The sequence below is a fragment of the Gallinula chloropus genome (assembly GCF_964237585.1).
Source record: "Gallinula chloropus genome assembly, chromosome: 6".
Lineage (NCBI taxonomy): Eukaryota > Metazoa > Chordata > Aves > Gruiformes > Rallidae > Gallinula > Gallinula chloropus.
Window position 1 is genome coordinate 10,291,882 of NC_140091.1, and position 20,102 is coordinate 10,311,983.

At 46.5% G+C, this 20,102-nt stretch overlaps 3 protein-coding genes across 3 annotated transcripts in view; 2 read left to right on the forward strand and 1 right to left on the reverse strand.

The window, feature by feature from the left end:
• Window positions 1-1,013: 1,013 nt before the first annotated feature.
• On the forward strand, window positions 1,014-6,732 carry IPP (intracisternal A particle-promoted polypeptide; the record flags this gene model as incomplete). The annotated part of the gene is given in 9 exon segments (XM_084266049.1): window positions 1,014-1,054; window positions 1,056-1,432; window positions 1,558-1,989; window positions 2,313-2,459; window positions 3,195-3,362; window positions 4,157-4,294; window positions 4,589-4,711; window positions 5,364-5,584; window positions 6,508-6,732. Coding segments are annotated over 9 exon segments (1,872 nt in total).
• Window positions 6,733-8,745: 2,013 nt separating this feature from the next.
• TMEM69 (transmembrane protein 69) lies at window positions 8,746-12,315 on the reverse strand. The gene is made up of 3 exons (XM_084265825.1): window positions 12,113-12,315; window positions 11,648-11,708; window positions 8,746-10,681 (listed from the first exon to the last, which is right to left on the reverse strand). The coding sequence occupies exons 2-3, from the start codon at window positions 11,690-11,692 to the stop codon at window positions 9,944-9,946; spliced, it is 783 nt and encodes a 260-aa protein (XP_084121951.1). The 5' UTR covers window positions 11,693-11,708; window positions 12,113-12,315; the 3' UTR covers window positions 8,746-9,943.
• Window positions 12,316-12,810: 495 nt separating this feature from the next.
• Window positions 12,811-20,102, forward strand: part of GPBP1L1 (GC-rich promoter binding protein 1 like 1) — a 32,968-nt gene continuing 25,676 nt past the window's right edge. Inside the window, exon 1 of the mRNA XM_084266234.1 lies at window positions 12,811-12,875. The gene's annotated coding sequence lies outside the window, so the exon portion shown is untranslated. The remainder of the gene's footprint in view (window positions 12,876-20,102) is intronic.

The following is a 20,102-nucleotide window of genomic DNA, read 5'->3' on the forward strand; positions in this document are numbered from 1 at the left end:
AGACATGTTCTACTTTCCCAGTCTCACAGTAAATAGAAATGGAAGCATTCCAGAAGGCTTTTTGATTGCTTTTTGCTTTGGCTGCGTGTCATATTTCTGGAACAGTTGTGGAAAACTGAAGAGGGATGTTTTTCTCTCAGAATCAGCGCCAGCTCTGCCAGACCCAGTGACTGTGCGCATGTAACTCAGTGCATGATGCTCACCCCTCAGTCAGTGCTCAGCCATGCACTGACTCAGTGGATTACACTGACTAAGATGGAGACACGTGCTGCCTCAGGATGGGTGCTGACCTCAATGTCCCACAGGGTACTGCTGCAGGGCAACAAGATGAAACATCCCTGCTGCAATGAAGGCCCAAACATGGTATGACACTAGGAGAAAGGGGGCACGTGGGCTGGCTCTTCCTCTGGCCAGTCTGGCTCCGATGCCAGAGTCATGAGCTACTGACAGGCAGTTCCCTCCACCTCCCACCTCTGGGGTTCCCCCAGGCTGATGGCAGTGCTGGGAAGAGACCACAGCTGCCAGTGTTTCTCCATCACATGCACAGATTAAGGCAGCTAGGAATCCAGCTTGCAAAAGCATGCCTGAGGGCAACGTGACCGAAGAACAGAGACTGCAAAGGCAGCAAGTAAGATGCCAGCACACATGCTGTTCATGAACTACCTCAGCACCAAGCACAGTGACCAAACCCATCAGAGAACCTGCTTTAACAAGGGACAGAGAAATAAAAGCTCCTCACAGAGCAGGCAGCGCACTCGCCGTGCAGTGACCAGAGGTGCCTGTGGGGCGAACAAGCTCCATAGGGCCAACTCCCCAGGCAAGCACACAGACAAACTGATGATCAGGCAGACATAACACAACCAGGGCACATCTGGTAGCAAAACAGTCTTCTATGCCCGCTGAGGGGAAAAAACACCAAGCACACAAGACGCCTCAGCAGATCCCCCCGCGCCTCTAACGAAGCCCACCGCCGCCTCAGCGAGGCGAGAACACTTCCCGCTCGCTTCCCGCGCATGCGCCAAGGGCGGGCAGAGCTGAGCGCCCAGGGCGCCGCTGCGCATGCGCCAGCGCAGCCCCTCAGGGCGGCAGAGGAGGGGAGGGGGAAGTTCCGCCAGCTCGGGGGGGGGGGGGGGGAACGACGCGATGGCCTGCGCTGCGGCGGCGAAGGGCGAGGGGACCTCCTTCTCCGATCGGCACGCCCGCCTCCTCCTGGCCCAGATCAACCGCTTGCGGGCCGGGCAGAATTTCTGCGATGTGCGGCTGGAAGTGGGCTCCGAGGCGTTCGCCGTGCATCGCTTGGTGCTGGCGGCCAGCAGCCCGTACTTCGCGGCGCTCTTCGCGGGCGGCATGAAGGAGTCCGGCCGGGATGTGGTGCGGATCGCGGGCGTCGAGGCGGACACCTTCCACACGCTCCTCGACTTCATCTACACAGGTAGCGGCGGGAAGGGGTGTCCGACGGCCGGGCCGGGGAGGCGTGGGGGGGGGGGGGGGGGGGGGGGATGCGGTCGGACGGCCGGAGCCTCGAGCGGAGCCCCGCTGCCCTGTGCTTGCCCGCAGGGGTGTTGAGCATCGGGGAGCACAACGTTCAGGAGCTGATCGTCGCCGCCGACATGCTGCAGCTCACCGAGGTGGTGGAGCTCTGCTGCGAGTTCCTCAAGGGGCACATCGACCCCCTGAACTGCGTCGGCCTCTTCCAGTTCTCCGAGCAGATCGCCTGTCACGACCTGATGGAGTTCACCGAGAGCTACATCCACGGGCACTTCCTGGAGGTGCAGAGCGGGGAGGAGTTCCTGGCGCTGACAAAAGAGCAGCTGGTTAAGATCCTGCGAAGCGAGGACCTCAGCATCGAGGACGAGTACCAGGTCTTCCTGGCGGCCATGCAGTGGATTTTGAAGGACGCGGGTAAAAGAAAGAAATACATTGTAGAAGTGCTGGAGCCTGTCCGATTCCCTCTGCTGCCACCGCAAAAGCTGCAGAAGTACATAGAGGGTAAGTGAAAGAAGGGGAGAAACAGTATCGGGTGTTTGGAGTTGAGCGAACTGTGTCGTCCTGAGTTACTGTGTGTTGATGGGCTTGCTTTAACAGCGTGGTGGTTGGAAAGATGTACTCTATCCCAAAAAGTTCTAATTCTTAACAAAAAAAACAACAGCTTACTTTAAAAATATGCTTTTGAGGAAGCCTTATAGAAGTAGGCAATTTTGTTTTGCCTGCTGATCTAGGAGAAGCTACAACTGAATTACTTACTGTCTGTAAGTTTTTACCATGCCTTTTTTTCATCTGCTTTTTTTTTCTTTCTTTCTTTCTTTCTCAAGGTATTCCAGATTTCAGCCTTCGGGTGGCCTTGCAAACGCTGTTGAAAGAATACTGTGAAGTCTGTAAAGAGAACAAGGTCAGCAGTTTTCTGCAAGCTTCTAAAGGTCATCCCCGGAGGAAAGCCAGGAAGTACCTTTATGCAGTAGGTTAGAATGTGGCTGTTTGAACCTTGTAAAGCAAATGATGAAGTAGTATCTTGTATTGCAGTGCTGAAGGAGATACTGGATTTAATTTATGTATTTTTAAATAAAAAGATATAAAAATACTTCATCTAGCTGAGATACCACGTTAGCTCCTGTCAGCTTAAAGTTGCACAGGTGCCCAGCACTCACATTTTTTTGTCCATATGATCTGGTATCCAAGGCTTAGATTTGCCTTTTAGAAATTAATTACCTGGATTGGAAAGCTGCAGATCAGCAGCCTTGCCCAAGTTTCACTACTGGAATGGTGTTTGCAAATTCACTGCACTCCTTGTTCTTCTGAGGGTTGATGTTTTCTCTGTCCAGGATACTTTGGTTCATGAGAGGGGGTACTTGAAATAGCAGTTTTCAGCAGAGCTGCAGCTTTGTGTTGGTAGGGAATGCTCATGTTTCACCCTGTAGGAAGTAACACCAGTTTAAGATAGGAAAGGCTGTTGACTGGTCTCTGTGTTTTACCAGGAACACAAGTGGTAATGTTTGTAGTGTTGCGGTGAGTTGGTCAGCTCAGGCAAAAGTTACATGACCCTCAAGGTGGTTATTCTTCCTTGTGTGCTGGAGCAGCAACACTTGGAAAGGTCCAGTTCCTACTAGAAGTGGCTAATGGCTTTTACTGTATTTTTTTTAATTGGTTTAGATATAGAAGCTCTTAACTCAGCCATGATCTTTCCACTTACTTTCTAGGTGGGTACACCAGACTGCAAGGAGGACGCTGGAGTGACAATACAGCCCTATGCTGTGTGGAGCGATTCGACACCTTCAGCCACTACTGGACCACAGTGTCCTCTCTCAACCAGCCCCGGAGCGGGCTGGGTGTGGCTGTGGTGGGAGGATTGGTCTATACCATTGGAGGTAACAGCTGAAACACACTTTCTCTGTTATAGGGACACTAGAGAATTTAGGGATTGAGGGTTTTTTTTTAAATTATTCTTCCTGTCTGTGATTCTGAAGAGCCCAAAGGTAGATAATGCAAGTTCTAGATATAATAATTGAATTGTGTTTCCTTGGTTCTTTACCTCACTGCTCTGCAAATGGCTGTTTGGGGTCCCATGTTGGCCAGTTTTTACTAAGCTGCTCTCCCATCGTGGTATAGCAACTCACAGCTAAGCATATGGACGTTTACAGATACGCTAAGAGATGTTGGATGTTCTGCAGACTTTGTGTACCACAACTAATAGCAATTCTTTTCTCACATGTAGTCTAGCAGAACCCATAGCATGAAAGGCAGGAGTACAGGACAGGCCACTTACAGTCTGCCTACCTAGAAAGGTTTGTTACATATGTTTGCACAAGAATGTGATGAGTAGCTCTACCAGCCCATCATTAAAGACTGCATGTGTCACTGCAGAACACATTCTTTGGTCTTGAAATCCTTCAAGGTTGTGCTGCAGAGCAAAAAGTGTGTAGCATTGTGGATGTTTGCCCCTCTGATGCTTTCCAGTAATGTTTCAGGGAACTTTTGATGAAAGCTGTTCCTAGCAATGATTCAGTTCCAGGTATAAATGAAGCTTTTGCTCCATTGGCCATTTAGCTAGCTGAAAGATCTTGTATGTAAATACTGCCTGTCCTGGAAGGAGTTCAAGAGTGCTTCTCTGTCAGCAGTGCAAAACGTTGTGTTTCCCTTGTCTGTACTTGTTCTTATGCAGGTGAGGACAATGCAATGATTTTTGGCTGTACTGAGTGTTATGATCCTGCTACCAAGCAGTGGACCACTGTGGCTTCCTTGAACCATCCCCGTTGTGGACTGGGCGTGTGCACATGCTATGGTGCTATCTATGCTTTGGGTAGGTTAATCTTAAAGGGGTAAATTCACAGAACTTGTAAATTAATTTGATTTTAAATATTACATCTTGGGTGTTGCAGATTTGCAAACTTAAGTCTTTCAAAACAGCTGTGTACATGAGCAGTAGCACACCACATCTTTGTGGATTGTTGTTCAGTTATAACTTATTTCCATTATAGACCATGTTGGTTTCAGAATTAGTCTGTCCTGGAACAGTGTACCATATAGCTAAAAATGCAGCTAACACGCAGCTTCATGCCATTGAATTCTTCCCTGTGTTTGCTGTTACTTGCAGGAGGGTGGGTTGGAGCAGAGATCGGTAACACAATCGAAAGATACGATCCTGAAGAAAATAGTTGGGATGTGGTAGGAACCATGTCTGTGCCCCGTTACTACTTTGGCTGTTGCGAAGTGCAAGGTGAGTATTTGTAGTTTCTATCCATAAACACTTAGCTTTTGAAGCTTTATTTGTCATGAATTTTTACCTTTGTCTTGTATTGTGCTGCCAGTTGCAGAAGCCTGTGGCTTGTGTGTCCTTCTAGTACCATATTTTTAATTCTGCAGAACTGAAAGACTATTAAGTTCTGTCTGTATTCTGCCTTTTATTTCATTAAAATAGTTTTTATGTGGCTGCCTTATGGTTACCCAGCAAGTCTTTTAACAGTTGATTGTCTTTTCTGATGCTACTCTTACTTACCTCCTATATTTGTGGTCCTGTATGTCTTTGTGACAATCTAAAGAGTTGCCATGGCTTTTTTTTCAGACAACTCTACAGACTTGATCTATAAATGTGCTTATGAAGCATTTGATCCAGGCCTGGTCAGCAGTTCCAGCCTTCTGAATTCTCTCCCCTGCACTTTTTTAATTAGTGCTTTCATTAGAGCTTCTAGTGCTTTTGAGCCTCCAGTTACACGTTTTAAAGCTTTGTCTGTGCTGCTCTGGACAAATGGAGTACCTTCCTCTAGCCTTCTTAAATCACCTTAATGTCAGGCTGAAACCTGTGACAAGTGTTTTCTGTCTTGCAGATCTTTGTGGTGTTTAGTATAATAGAGGAAAAACTGTTTCTACAGGTTTTATTTATGTTGTTGGTGGTATCAGCAATGAAGGAATAGAGCTACGTTCTGTTGAAGTCTATGACCCAATATCTAAACGTTGGTCTGAGCTTGCTCCAATGGGCACCCGAAGAGCATATCTTGGTGTAGCTGCTCTCAACGATTGTATCTATGCTGTGGGAGGCTGGAATGAATCTCAGGATGCACTTGCTACTGTAGAAAGATATTCCTTTGAAGAGGTATGGTAGAGTCCCTGTCTTTTGTAAATGTGTATGTTTAAGATGCTACAGCCTGCTTTCTTCTTTAAAAAGAAAAAAAAAGTTGAAATTCCATTTCCTTTTCACTACTGGCTGGTAATCTGGGTGAAACCACACTTCAGTGACCTCAGGGCCTCTCTGTCCTAACCAGTCAGTAGAATCTTGCTGTCTTAGTGGGGTGTTTACAGAGGTTGTATACATGCTTTTGCGAAACAGAAAGCTAACCAATACTGATGGTGCATACATGTACTGTAGTATGGTAAATATTTAAGGTGAAGATGAGGGGGTAGATTCCCCCTCTGCAATAGAATGGTCAGTAATCTGATGAGAGACAAAAAAAATCCCTGAAAAAAGTAGGAGTTGCCCTTTGCAACAAAGTTCAAGATCTTTCTTCTGTTTTAAAATGTAGTGGTGTTTCACCGTGACTAGAAATATAACTTTGAACACTTAAGCTTTTGAATAAGAAATTATTCTTCCCTGCTGTTGCTTACGTTTATATGATGCTCTTTGGAACAGTAGTGTTAGAAGGCAGAGCATAATCCAGTGTGGCATCCTGTTTTGCTTTTGGAATTGAATCTACTTTTTCTTGTTACGTACCTTAAACTGTGTACTGCTCTGTTTTGGAGACAGACTGCATCTTTAGTGACTGAAGAAAGGGAGGGTTGTTGTGTACAGACAGTACACAATCTGTTCTTTAGTGGCAAGCATGGTTTTGACTACCTGTGAAAGCGTTGTCATTGTAGTCTTGGTAATCTCCTTGGTACTGTACAAATCAAGTTTGAACCTACAAAGTGTGTGCATAGAGTTCTTTGTGTATGTTTCAGGCTTTAAGCTTTAAAAGTTACTTTTATCAGAATTGGGTCTTATTCTAAAGCTACTTGTGGACTCTTTCACTTTCTCATTAGGAGAAGTGGGTTGAAGTTGCATCGATGAAGGTACCAAGAGCTGGTGTCTGTGTTGTGGCTGTGAATGGATTTCTTTATGCCTCAGGAGGTCGAGCTCCCAGTCCTGACTTTGCTGCTCCAGTAACCTGTGACTCTGTTGAAGTTTATAACCCTGTTACGGACACTTGGACTGAAACTGCCAACATGATCACCAGCCGCTGCGAAGGAGGCGTAGCTGTGCTCTGAAATGCAAGGAGGAAAACTCATTCAGGGAGTGAGCAAATCTGTCTCCTCGTGTTTCTAGTTTCATTGGCTAGACACCTCTTCTAACCCAGGAGCTTCTGCCGAGACAGTGGGCTCTTCCTCAGCAGAAGGGAGTACTAAAACTCTTGCCCTTCAGGAGAAATTGGCTTATCCAACGTCTGTCTCAGGAAGTATTCTTTTATGAGTGGGAATGTCTGTTATGACTGGATGAAGCTCACTGAAACAAATGGTGAATTTGCCCTATAGAATTTGGAGAGATCGTTCCAGCATGCTACAGGCATTAATCAGGTTGTCAACTCTAAGGTGCACCAAGGCTAGCATCTTTAGCTGGCTTTACAATCTGGAAGGAGACTACTGTAGGCAGCTTGGAGTTATCTGTAGATAAGAGCAGGTGGTTAGCATTAGTTGTCGGTTTCTGGTGGAAAACAAAGGGCCTTTTGCCCCTTTTTCTTTTTTTTTTTTTTTCCCCTCAGTTAAATGTGTTTTTTACCCAGTGTGACATATGCTGAGAATTGGCATTGGAATACACACTTCTGCACAAGGTGAGATATTCACCTTGTACCTGCCTCTTCCAAATTTGAGCAGACAGAGCATTTTGTGATAGAATTAGCTGCATTCAGCCATAAAGTGATGCTATTAGTGTGTTCTGTCATAAGGAGTTTGTATTTAGTTTGGACACACTTAGAGCACTACTACCAGGCGTTTGGAGTTCTTTCTAGATTCATTTAACATACTTGAAGTTGCTTTTTGTACAACTTGATTGCATTTCCTGCACAACTGTGGATGACAGGGATGGAGTCTGCAATAAGGCTGCTCAAACTGTGATAGCTGGTGGTGTTGTAGAACAAAAATAAACACTAAAGCACAACTGGAGTGTCACAAAACAGCAAGCCTGCGCTGTGTAGACGAAGGAGCGTTCATGTTGTCTAGGTCAATATCCCCTGTGTAAAATCAACAATTTAATACATGAATAAAAGCCTCCAAGGTGAGTGTTTTGCAGGTACTTTAAGAATCTAGGTCTTGCATTCTAACACAGGGCTGGGAGGCTGCCTCACTAAAACATGCTAGTTGATGGACCAGACCATTTGTTTCTCTGATCATTCTATAATCTTGTGTGCTTTTACTTCAAAAGGATTTCTTAGGTGTGTGAACTAATGTCTATTTTATCAGGTTTATTTTTTTCCCCAAGTTTAAGCTTGTTTTAAACAGCTTCTTTTGTAATAAAATGCATTTTCAGAACTGACTGTGGAATGCTTTTGACTAGGTTGCTTTTTTGAGTTGTATCACTACCCATTTTTTTTTTCTGGAAGTCCTATTTCCCAGTAGGTTATACATATCAGTACTTGAAAGGTGCAAGTAGCACAGTTCTGCAGTAGAAATACTCATTATTTTTTTCTCTTCTCAGTGTAAAATCCCTCTGACTTCTTGAAAGTCTGGCTGCAGTGCCAGACTGCTCTGTGCAGCTCTCTAGCACCAACTATTTCTGTTGTCTTTACATTTCAGGACCCCTCGTGAACCATTTGAAAACCATTACATTAGCTGCATTTATTAGTTTGGGAACTTCTGCTCCCTCCCTGTAAACTTTCTGGTTTAATGGAGCTTGAGGGAGTCTGCTGTTGTATGAAGCTACCTCTTCCAGTGTTATGTAGCCAATTCTGTCATGTTTGAATGAAACCTTGAAGTCTGTTGACTATAGCCTCCAACATCCAGCACCTCTTTCCCCAAATCAAGCCAAAGGCAGTACTCTTCTCTGGGCACATTTTACAAAATATTATGTCTAAGTATGAAAGAATAAAAGACCTGTTTCCACTCACAAATGCAACTTCACTTGCTTTATATTCAGAGGACACTGGGATACTGGTATGACACTGTTAATGGGGAAAGGTTACAAAAGCGAGGCTACTGGACATAGCTGCTGTTTCAGCAATACCTTCTATCTTCACCATAGGCAGGTTTCCTAAACAACTGCTCTTTACAGAATTAAGAGCAAACAACTTTTCAGTGACAGTCTGTGCTTTATTATGTATAGAATGAAGCACTGCTTATAAGGAGAACTATGAGGATTATCTAAATTAATCCTAAGATTGGGTGTGGATGTTACTTTTCAGCTTTATTTTTACTTCTACTGTACTTAAGGAATACTCAAGTAAATACCCACAGTAAATATGCAGTTTCGTAGGTTTCTTGAGGTAACTGAGGCAAGAAAAGAAAATCTGTGCACCTTGGATTCTATCTCCTTCCCCTTGGGAATGCTTAGGTACAAAGAGCATACATTCCTGCAGTGTTTTCAGCAGTGGCCCACCATGGAGGGTTTGCAGGCTGCACACCAGTTGCTCAAATAAAATGAGTTTATAAAATGAGCTTAGACACAAGCTATTTTCAATCCCATTATCAGATCCCTTAGTGCCAGCTATTGAAGGCCAGGTGTCCTATCAAGTGACAGCCATAAAGTTCTGACATACAGGAGATGCACGCAGCATCCTTGGCTAGGCACCCCCAGGTCCAAACACCACCTAGGAAGGGATGGCCCAGGTATCCTGAAGTAGGAAATAACCTTCTCTCCTGGGACCCAAAGGTTCCCCATCAAGCTTTCCCCGTTCCATCCCAGCAGCTCAATGACAAATTTTAGGCAAGTGCTGACCATGGCTTACCGCTACAAGTCACCCTTGCCTGCCCTTTCTTACTTGACTAGCACTTAGTAACATGGCATTTTCATGCCTTCTCAGTTGAAGACAGAAGAGTTTTATCCCACAACCTAGGAGTTTGACTTGCAGGTGCTTCTGCACAATGCTCTGTTGCTCCTTGAAGCACTAAACTAGAACTGCTTTCACCTTGCTCTGTTACAAGTACACAGTTTTTCTCCACCATTATCACGCATTATAGTTAAATCAGATACTTTAATTCAGGATAGAGCAAATCATATTCATGTCATTTCAATCTTCATCTTAAATTCACATGGCATTAACACTTCATTCAAGGGTGCTGTTTTGTTCTACAGACAAGGATGAACTTGTACATGCCTCGGAAGTCACTGCTATTTAAATCCTTCCCTCCTAAAACAGCTGTTTGCTTTGAGAACAAACACCTTGTTTACTGCTATTTTATGACTTACAATCACAAAGAAGCCTTTATTTCCTCTGGAAATCAATACAAATTTCTTTTGGCAGATAAATAGCTTTTTGCTATTGATTTATTACTTTGTCTCCTGCCATTTATTACTGCTGTCAAGCTGCTGATGCTCTAAATAACTCTTCAATATCATAGTAGCTAATAGTGATAATACCATCACCAGTGTTCCCACTACCCTCAGTACTTTAAACCACCTAGGGTAAGTAGGAAGAAGGAAAATGTCATAATGTAGTGCTATCCCCAAGGCCATTATCAGCATTATTGCACCCTGAGTGATATCCTTAAAGACTAAGGCTTGCCAGGCAAATAGAGCAGGAACTGTACTGTTAGCCAGGTTGAACCAGTCTGGCTTGGCTGGGCTGTTTTCTGGGAGAGCAAACCCCCACCTCATTCCTCCTAGGAAAGAGGCTGTTACAGCACCATATGTAACCTGAGCAAATGCCAGCTCTGGGTAGTAGGTGCCTTGGATGGCCATTGCCAGTGGTATAGAAACAAATGGAATTAGCCCTGCAAGGCTTATGTAAACAGCTGGCTTTGGAGAATCATTTAGTGCTTTCATACTTTGTTCCAATACACCAGCATCTCTGGTCTCAGCCTCTTTGGGATTTTTCTTCTTGGAGGAGAGGACAGAGGTGTGAAAAGCCCGGAGGTTGGTTGCATATACTGATGCCAGGTTGAGGCTTGAGGATCTTGAGATAAGGTGCACACCTCTCTGCAGATGGTGGAGGCCGAGAGAAGAGCGCGTTGTCTTATCCTCTCCATATGGTGGTAGTCTGGGAACAGTTAGCTTCCGGAGCTGCAACTATAAAACTTTACAATACAGGCTTGCAGATCTACAGTTATCTAAATTACCTATGGAATATTGCACCAAGCTGTTTTCCAAGTCAGGTCAACATCACAGCTGCCCTTCCTCATGGTGTTCAGCCGTTTTAACTTAACCCATGATGCTGACTAATACAGCTTCCACAAACTAGCTAACAAAGAGCAGCTGGGCTCTTCGTAATGAATAGGCAAGGCTGACTTGCTACAAAAGGTTTGTATACCCATCTACCCTTCCACACCTTCTTTAGGCATTTTTAAATTAAGTCATAGAATAATAGGGGTTGGAAGGGACCTCAAGAGATCATCGGGTCCAACCCCCCTGCCAAAGCAGCTCCCCAGCTCATATCACTCAGACAGGCATCCAGGTGGGTCTTGAATGTCTCCAGAGAAGGAGACTCCACCACCCCCCTGGGCAGCCTGTCCCAGGGCTCTGTCACCCTCACTGTGTAAAAGTTCTTCTGCACATTGGTGTGGAACTTCCTGTGCTCCAACTTGCAGCCATTGCCCCTTGTCCTGTCCCCACAGACCACTGAAAAGGGGCTGGCTGATTCCCCCTGCATCCCCTGCTTCAGATAACTATAAACTTTTATTATGTTCCCCCTTAGTCACTTCTTTTCAGATTAGAATATGAAATTATTTCAGAAGTAGGACACAGTTACCCCAAAAACTAGCTACTAGCCCCTCACTGCTAAAAAACAAAAAGCCAAAACCAAACAAAAACATTTTAAAAAACCCCACACTGGGGGGGTTGGGAGAGAGGAAGCCGTTAGACACTGAAACTTGATTTTATAGAAGCGTTTTAGCTGTGGCTGTAAAAATCATATATTCTCTCAGAAAAGCTGCCTGATTAACATGTGGCTACTCTTAACTCACAGGTCTTCAATGATCCAGCCATACCTTTTGCTATTTTACTTTCAAAGAAAAACAGGCGACCACAGGAGCTTACCTGGACAGGTGTGCGGAAGCAGCATCGTTGTAGGAGAGGAAACATTTGCCTTATCAAGGGCCTAAAACAGAAAAAAAAAACAGGACAAGGTCCACAACTGGTAAACAGTTGACTTTGTCTCGGGGACAAAGTCACAGTCTGCCCTCGTTTATCTGATACGAGACTCTTCCAGCTATATATTTGAATATAACAAATCCCCTCGATCCTTCTTTACCGCTACAAGGTGCCGTGGCTCCGGTGGCTCTAGGAACTTAAGCTCTAGTAACCACCACAGGCACAACGCCCAGTTAAAAGAACCGAGGATCAGGACACGGGCGGCGGCTTCCCGCGGCCGGATCGCCTTCTCGGGGGCCGAGCAGCTGCTGGGAGGAGCCGCTCGACCCACCGGGGAATGCGCGGGGCGCTGCAGCCGGCCGGGCGCGGGCTGTGCCCGCCGCCAGAGCCCCGACCCCGGCGGTTCCTCACCGGCTCCGAGCCGCGGCCTCCGCTGCTGCCACTGCTCCGAGTCTCCTCGCTGATGCGGCTTCCGGTGCGCCGACAAACCCTCCGGTGGGGCTCGGCGGTGCGGTCCGGGCGGGAACAGGCGGGCCCGATGACGTTCCGCTAGGCCAAGGAAGCGCCCAGGCGTGCGTGGCACCCACCAGAGCCGAAGGTCCTGCTTCCTGGCGTGCTTAAGAGCGCGGGTGGCAGTACTGAAAACACCCACTCCTTCCCCGGCCACGGCGGCTGCGCAGTTTACTCCCAGCCCGAGGGCGGTGGGGCGAGTAGGCCGCTCCTACTTTCTGTGTTCCGGGTTCTCCGCGGCGGGCAAGCCCAGCTCGCACAGAAAGCAACGGCGGGCCGGGAGTAGACTACAAATCCCAGCCTGCCCCGCGGCGCGGCGCCCGCGCGATCGGCGCGGCGGGTGGCCGCAAGGCCTTCTGGGGCGCGTAGTCTCCGGTGGCGCCCGACGGGTGACGAGGGAGGTGCGTGCTGCCGCTCTGATTGGTGGGGCGGGGGGCGCGCGCGCCCACCCCCCTCTCCTTGGCCGGGGCGTAGGTGGGGAGCGCTCCGCGTGGCCGTCGGGGAACCGGGGAGGGGCGTGTCCCTTCCGCCTCCTCGGCCCCGCCCCGCGCGCCTGCAGGCCCCGCCCCCTCCGGCCCCCGGCCGGGCAGGGCCGGGCAGCCATTTTGGGCAGAGCTTTGTTATGGTTCTGGGGCCGCAGGAGGCAGCGAGAGGGGCCTGGCCGGTGAGTGCGGCTCTCACACCCCTCCTCCCGGCGCCCCGCCGCGCCTTCCCGCGCGGCCCCGTCGTCCGCCGCTCGGGGACCCGGCCCGCTTCCCTCCGCTGGCTCTGCGGCCTCGGAACGGCCCGGGATCGGCCTCCCGCCAGGCCGGGACCCCGCTGGCGGCGGCGGTGGCGGGGGGCGGTGCGGCCGCCGGGGGGGTTCCGTCTACCCTGGGCCTCGCCGCGCGTTCAGCCCGGGCCTACAGGCGCGTCGGGCCCGCGAGGAGCCCGCTTCCGAAAGCGACAGCGAGGGGCTCCCTGCTGGGCAGGGCCGCCGGGCCGGGGGAGGGCGGTTGGGGCCGAGGCTTCTCGCTTATTGTTTCCTGCTTAGTCGGAGAGTTCCCAGCGCTTGACACGGCCGGGGCGCTGCCGCAGCCGTCCTGCCTCTCGCCCGGAGTTTAGCCTTGTCCTGTCATCCAGCGGGCCGGTCGGGTGCGGAGCGGGGGGGTGGGGGGGAGGGGGAAGTGGGGAGGCAAGGACGGGCCGGAACGGCGCGTTCCGCCGGGGCGGTGGGGTGAAGTCCCCGGGAGGCCGGACCGGGTGCGGAGCTTCCTGCGCGGCTGCCCCGGGGCGAACGGGGAGCGTCCGCGGTAGGGTGGGGGTGGTGTGTGGGGGGGAAACTCGGCTGCTGTCTGTTTTGATTGCGAGTTGGAAACGAAAGCGGGTGAGCCGCGCTGGCTCGGGCCGCTTCCCTTCGCCTCCGTGGGATTTACGGCCGCTCTTTCCGGCAGCCCCCGGCGGGAGGGGGCGGTCGGAGCCGAGCAGTGACACGTGTGCTGCGGGCAGCCGAGCCCCAGCCCGCTGCCAGCCCCTCTGGGCCGACCTGTGCCAGGGGGCCAGGGCAAAGCGGACCTGGGAAACTTGTCAGGTGCCCGTCGTTATCTCTTCGCAGGAAAGCAGCGCCTGGCGTGAGCGTGAGGTGGCTTTTTTTCCGTCACGAAAGTTACTTCTTTGCATGTCCGGTGTGTTTCGTGCTTTGATGGCCGAAGGTCTTGCACGGCTTGACTTAAATGGGTGCAGCTGGACTTGATCAGGACGGCTGTGTTCGCACCTACTATTTCAAAGGGGTATTTAAGACTTTTTTAAATTCAACTTGGTTTAGTAAATGAGCTGTTTTGGAACGGTTTTAGAGCAGTTAGTGGGTGTCTGCAGAAGTTGGGAGTTTTTAACCAGCTTTAGAGAAACAGTCGCTATTTAAATCCTTGTAAGCGATGGTAGGATCGTTTAAGAGCCTTGCCTCAAAACCTTTTTATGTTAGCATGACCAGGTAAGTCAGCCTTCCTTTCCCCGCCTCCGAGGTCTGACACAAGTGTTAGTAATGTGGGTAATACTCTGAAAGGTTGCAAGCGGCCGAGCCAAGTGTGGGAACAGCAAAGGGGGGGGGGGTACGCGGGTGAGAGAGCAGCTGGGAGAGTTGAAGAGCTGAGTTTACTGTAGAGTGGACGTTTATAAAAATGTTAGGGGGTTATGAAAAGCAAAAAAACAAACATGCAAATGTTAATTCATGAATGAATGTGGCTGGTATTTCAGTCAAAGGTTCCCTGTGCTCATCCATTTGGAGACCGGTATTTCAAACTTCCAGTCTGTGACTCCGGAAGGGAACAGGTGTAGAGCAGTGGGGTAGGCAGAAATCAAATCACTAGGTTTAAGAAGAGAGGTTTTTTCCTCTCACGCTCATTCTGACTGTTTCTAGATAAAAGTACCATAAGAAGAACTTCTTGAAGTTTTGTATTTAGAACAGAAAAGCTTCAGGTGATACCTCCCTCCTGTTTTTTTTTTTTCTTAATTTTTTACAGCTGTATGTAGGGAAGTGCAGCCTCTGCATTTTATATTCATCAAGTTTGTAGTCTTAATCCTATATGACACAGAAGTTTCCATTGCAGATATCATCATAGGACTTAAAAGTGAAAATATGCAGGGAACAGATGGCATTTTAAAAAAAAAAAATGTCCTGTTTTTTCTGCGGTTGTCTCAGAAATAAGAGGAGCAGAATGCAGATGTGATATATAACAAATCAAGTGGAAGTGCACAGTTTCTGAATTGCCAGGAAGAATACTTTGCAAACATTTGTTTTTGCAGGATATGGTTACCCGTTGTCACAGATGTGACTGCTTCTTACATGGTGTTTGTGCCTCTCGAAATCCCTGCTTCAGATTAAGAAATTAAGTCACAATTTATTTCAGGAGCGGTGGGACACGTTTAATACAGAAAAATACTGGGGTTGGATCTCTGAATTTCTTCAGAAGTGTGGGTTGTCAGTAGCTCTTGTCTTTACTAAGTGAACAAGAACTGTTGGCTCAAGAGTTGCTTTTTGAACTTAATTTCAGCCTTAAAAGACATACGAAATAAGTTGTGTAGCTGCTGAATTGACGTGGTTGTGCAGTGCACTTTGGGGCGTGTGTTACTCCTTGGTATGAGCAGATGGGAAGAGGGCTGGCTGTGTTGCATCGAGCTAAAACACAACGCACCTCTCCTCAGAGAAGTGCTGGCTGCTCATGGTGCAGGGACAGCTTTTTCTTACAGCTTGTAAAGACACAACCGTGGGGTGACTGTCGCTCTCACTTACCCAGGGAAAGGTCATGGTTACAGAGCTTTGCAGTTGGCAAGGCAAGTGTGTACACCAGGAAGTTTGTTTGGGATTTTTAAGTTTTCTGATAATTTATTTGCAGAGGCAGGAGTGGTTTAGATTTCGTTCTGCTTAACGCAGCTACGTAAGTGACAGCAAAATGTCTACTTACATTGTGGCCAGGATACCAACTAAACCGTACGTGGCTTTGGTTTCAGTAGGAGTCATTGAAGTGCGTGTTCCCTTTACTTGTCAGATTTGATGAAAAGCAGTGGAGCTGGCAGAAATGTGGTCCTGCTTAGAATACTTGGTCAATGCCAGGATGTTGTTTAACTTGTGTTCTGTAAGTTAATATGTTCCTGTGAAAATGTGCCAAACTTTAATGAGTTACTGTATGGTCAGAAGATAAATTTACATTTTGGGGAGTGGATTTAGGTAGAGGCTGATAGTGGCTAAGTATCCGCTGCCCCGTCCATGTGTGTGTAAACACTGGGCAGGCCTGAAAATTCTAGGTTAGACAAGGCTGTAAGCGTGGTGGTAAGTGGGAAGGAAGCACGTTGGTTAAATTAATCATACGTATTAGCGATCAGGCTGTATCACTCCAAACTGGAATGTGTTGATTAAAGTGTGCTTGACTATTTCAGTTCCTGCCTTCTCTGTCTGGCCTTCAGAAGCGTCAGAAGAAGGATTTTAATGCTTTATGCTTCTTAGACCTTTCTGTAATTAAACAGCCAAAAGACTTTGTAAAGTGTTGGTGTATGCAGTTCTGTGAAATGACTAATCTGAAATAGTTGCACTTCCAAAGTCTGGCTTAACAAAAATCCTTTGAACCAGTGCATCCAAACATAACTGAGGTTTTCTGCAATCAATTATACTCAGAAACAAATATTTTGCAGTGGATGACCTTGTGCCTCAGGGACTATTGTACACTAGAGAGTTCACCAGGAATAACTGAAGGTCTAGGATTTAGAGTCATTCTACCAAAAATATCAGTGTCTTGTCTGTCTTTTTGTCTTTTTTTTTTTTTAACTCCTGGAATCTTGTGGTTGCTTCCAGTTTAATGTTTTTATAGTAGTATCTTCCACCCTGGAAGAAGCATCACAGCTTCGTGGTGTGATGTTGGTGGCTCTGAATATGCAGAGTTGGGGGGGGTGTGCATATATAACATTGGCAGATGCATGTCCTTGGTTTTGGGAATCCCCTTTTTTCAATATGGAAAGAAATGAATCACTGTAAATTAATTTCCCTTGGAGCAGTTTTATTTCCAGCATCTGTTTGAGGTTCAGGTAAATAGTGAGTGTCGGGGTGGATGATAGTATGGCCAAGAATGGCAACACAGCTAGAGGTTTAGTGTGGCAGGGACTGCTTTACTGGGTATCTGTGTGACCCTCCTAATGTAGTTGCAACACAGCATGTGGCAACAATCTTCATTCTCTTTGAATTTTGTCATCTTCAGTTTGTGTTGAACAATTAACTTGTAAATAAAGGGCTGAGTCTGCCATGGAGAGGTATATGGCATTATTCTGAACACAGAAATTATTGGTATTAGCAAAGTTGCTGGTGAATTTGTATTGTAAAGGTTACAGTAAGTCTCCAGCTCTTCAGCAGAAAGGAACATTTTGCTATTGTGTTCCAATGCATCATCCATCATCAGAGGATTGACTGGGGCTCACGTGAGGTGGTCTGAAAAGACCTTTGATTCTAATCTTAAAAAATTCAGCAAGGGAACTCTCGTTCTCAGTATGTTGCGTATGTTATGGTCTTGACTGTTAGTTTGGGGAAACTGTCTTTACTTTGAAGTCCAGCTGAAGTAAATAAAAGCAGGTTAATAATTACTTTAATGTGGTCTTCAGGTTGACTGGGCCTTATGGAACGTATCCTACAGTATTTGGGGAACTGAGAGCCTGTGGAGCTGGGAGGAGCTCCAGAACGCTGAGAAGCGTTGGGCAGTGCTTCCCCTTACAACATCTAGAAAAAGGCAGGACTTTGGTCCTTTTTGAACATTTTAGGATTAAGGACTTGGTTCGAAGCAAGACTGTTTGCATCAGGGAGTCTGTTCTGGGTCATGTTCTGTTCGATGTTTTCACTTTTCTACATTGAAATAATATTCTTACTGAACGCACAGGTGATCTTCGTAAATTCAAGAAGCAGTCTGTAATCAGTAGCATTGATTTCAGCCATTCTGGGGTAGATGGATTCAAATCCCATATCTTATGTGTGCAAGTAACAGCTGACTAGGCAGCAGTTCTGTGGGAGAGTATCTAGGGGTTGGAGTGGTACCTAACTTGTCATGAGTCAGCAGCATTCACTTGTCATACTGGAACATGTAAAAGAGCAATGTAAACGAGGTAGTTAAGCAGTTTTTCTGCTCTATGGAAGAATGTCAGGTCTTCAGATAAAAGTACCTCGTGTGGTCTGTGATACTGTCATACTTAGGGAGAGTTATGGCTGGGTAAGGAGATCTGTAAAGAAGGTGATGTGGACTGTTTAAAGAGAACCCCTGCGTGAGGGCTGGGGAAAAGACTGGGTAGTTTAGCCCTAGAGTGGTTTTACACAGCTTGCTGTATATAACTGATACATCAGTATATAACTTATGTATAAAGCAGCTTTAAAAAGTTAACCTATGTGTGTAGTTGTGAGCCAGCTCTGATGTTCTGTCACTGCCTGCAACCTGTCATGCTTGGGAGGTGGGTCACATCACTTCTTTTCATCATCAGTGCTTTGAACTTAAAAGCTTATAGCTCCAACAGTAAAATCAGAGGGGGGGGGTGTTGGTTTGTTTTCTAAAAACATGACTGCATTTGATCCCAGAATATGTTATTACATGCTTTTTCTGCTGCAGAACAGTGCTGGCATACAAGGTCATCTGTTGGATTTCTATTCCACCACCCCCCAAAAAAAGAAAAAAACATAAACCCTTCCACCATCTAAGGTTGGGAGTAGTGAAGTTCTGGAGAAAAGGTGTCTTAAAGGGTACCTGCAAAGAGAGGTTAGTCAGCTTGCCATATCTGTGGTGAATAAAACAAGTCATTATGGGTTGAAATTGCAGCAGTGTATCTAGTTCAGGCATTCAGTGCAGGGACAGGCTTTCAACCATAAGAATAACCAAAACAGATTGTAGAGATAATGCTGGAGGACGCTGGTATGCTAATCTCTCTTGATTTACAGCTCTCCAAAAAAATATTACAGTGCAGGTATCAATAGCTGCATAATGAATCTCAGTCTGCTGATAACAAACATGTTTTTCTATTACCTTTTGAGACATTTTAGGATTAATTTTCAGACTCCTGCAGCTCTGCAGCCTGAAGATCACTGCACAGATTGGTGGAGGGGTGCATTGCTTAGTTTATTTTCAAAGGCATATGATAGGAGAGGGTAGAGCTAAAGCCTTTTAAATCTCAGGAGAAGGGGATGAACTATACAAGCTCTGAGGATTGCCCCTCCACCCCCCATGTTTTCTGAGTATTTCCTAGTTTATTGCCTGACACTAGGGTAGAAGAATGACATTGTTTAACTCTGCCTGCACCAGTGTACCTGTGAGTAAAAGCAAACTAATTCTCTGCAAGATGGACAGGCAAAGCTCAAACCAGCTGGACAACACCTTGGCTGTAACTTGTTGTTTTATTTTATCACTAAGAGTTTCATAGACGAGATCATAGAGGGAGCTGCAGCAAAACACTGTGAACGTCCAGAGAGGATGTATCTGCCAGCTGCAGCAAATCATCACATCACACGACTAGGGATCACTTAGTCCTTTCTTTTTTTTTAAAGCCAAAACCAAACAAATGGAATATTTATTTGTGCAATATACATGTATGTTTGTTTTCAGCTGAATAGCCTTCAGTGATTTTTCTGCATGATGTTTGATAATATTTTCGTACAGAAAAGTGATGAAAATTTTAAGCTAGTGGAATGAAAAACACAGCAGACATGCAGACTCTACGAACTGTAACACAGGTGTTGGACACATGCTCAGAAGTGCTGAGTGAGCATGTCTTTGTTGTGTCCTGGTCACAGAGAAATCTGGAGTTTCTTCATATTGTCCTGGTCTCGAAGTAAAATGGTTTGGAAACAATCTGTGTGGAAGGAGGGGCAGAGAGGGTACAATTAGTCCCTCACACTTCGCCTCTTGTCTCGGGTGGGAAGTACCTACAACTGGAATATACCATTCATTCCCGATTTGCAGTACTGGTCTTGTAGGGCTTGGGGAATGGTATCAAGGGAAAGAATTAATATTACATTGTTTAGAAGAATGGTTTCTTATTTCTGAAGGTCCTTCCCTGTTTATTTTGTTGACTTTCAATTCTTTTTCCTCTTTGCAAGTGACATGCCTTCTAGTCTCTTATCCTTCATCTGGAATGCAGATCTGTACTTCCCTGTACTTGATTTATAGTCTCTTGCTTTGACACAAATATTTCATAAATAATCTGGTTGTATTTGATCCCCTTTTCCAAAGGAAATACATTTTTCTCAACTCTAAACGGAATATATTTAAATATAAATGTGCTATAGTAGTGATAGTAACCCATAAAAAACTGGATTGTAAAATATCCATAGTGGGAAAAGTGGGAAACACCCATCCCATTTATTTTTTTTTTTTTTAAGGTGCTGGAGAACTACTTA

Bases quoted from the DNA above. Each gene is read 5' to 3' on its own strand.
- TMEM69 (XM_084265825.1), bottom strand. From the start codon at position 11,692: ATGTTTCCTCTCCTACAACGATGCTGCTTCCGCACACCTGTCCAG. The intron at 10,682-11,647 runs GTAAGCTCCTGT...AAAGTTTTATAG, and splicing joins GCTTCCGCACACCTGTCCAG to TTGCAGCTCCGGAAGCTAAC.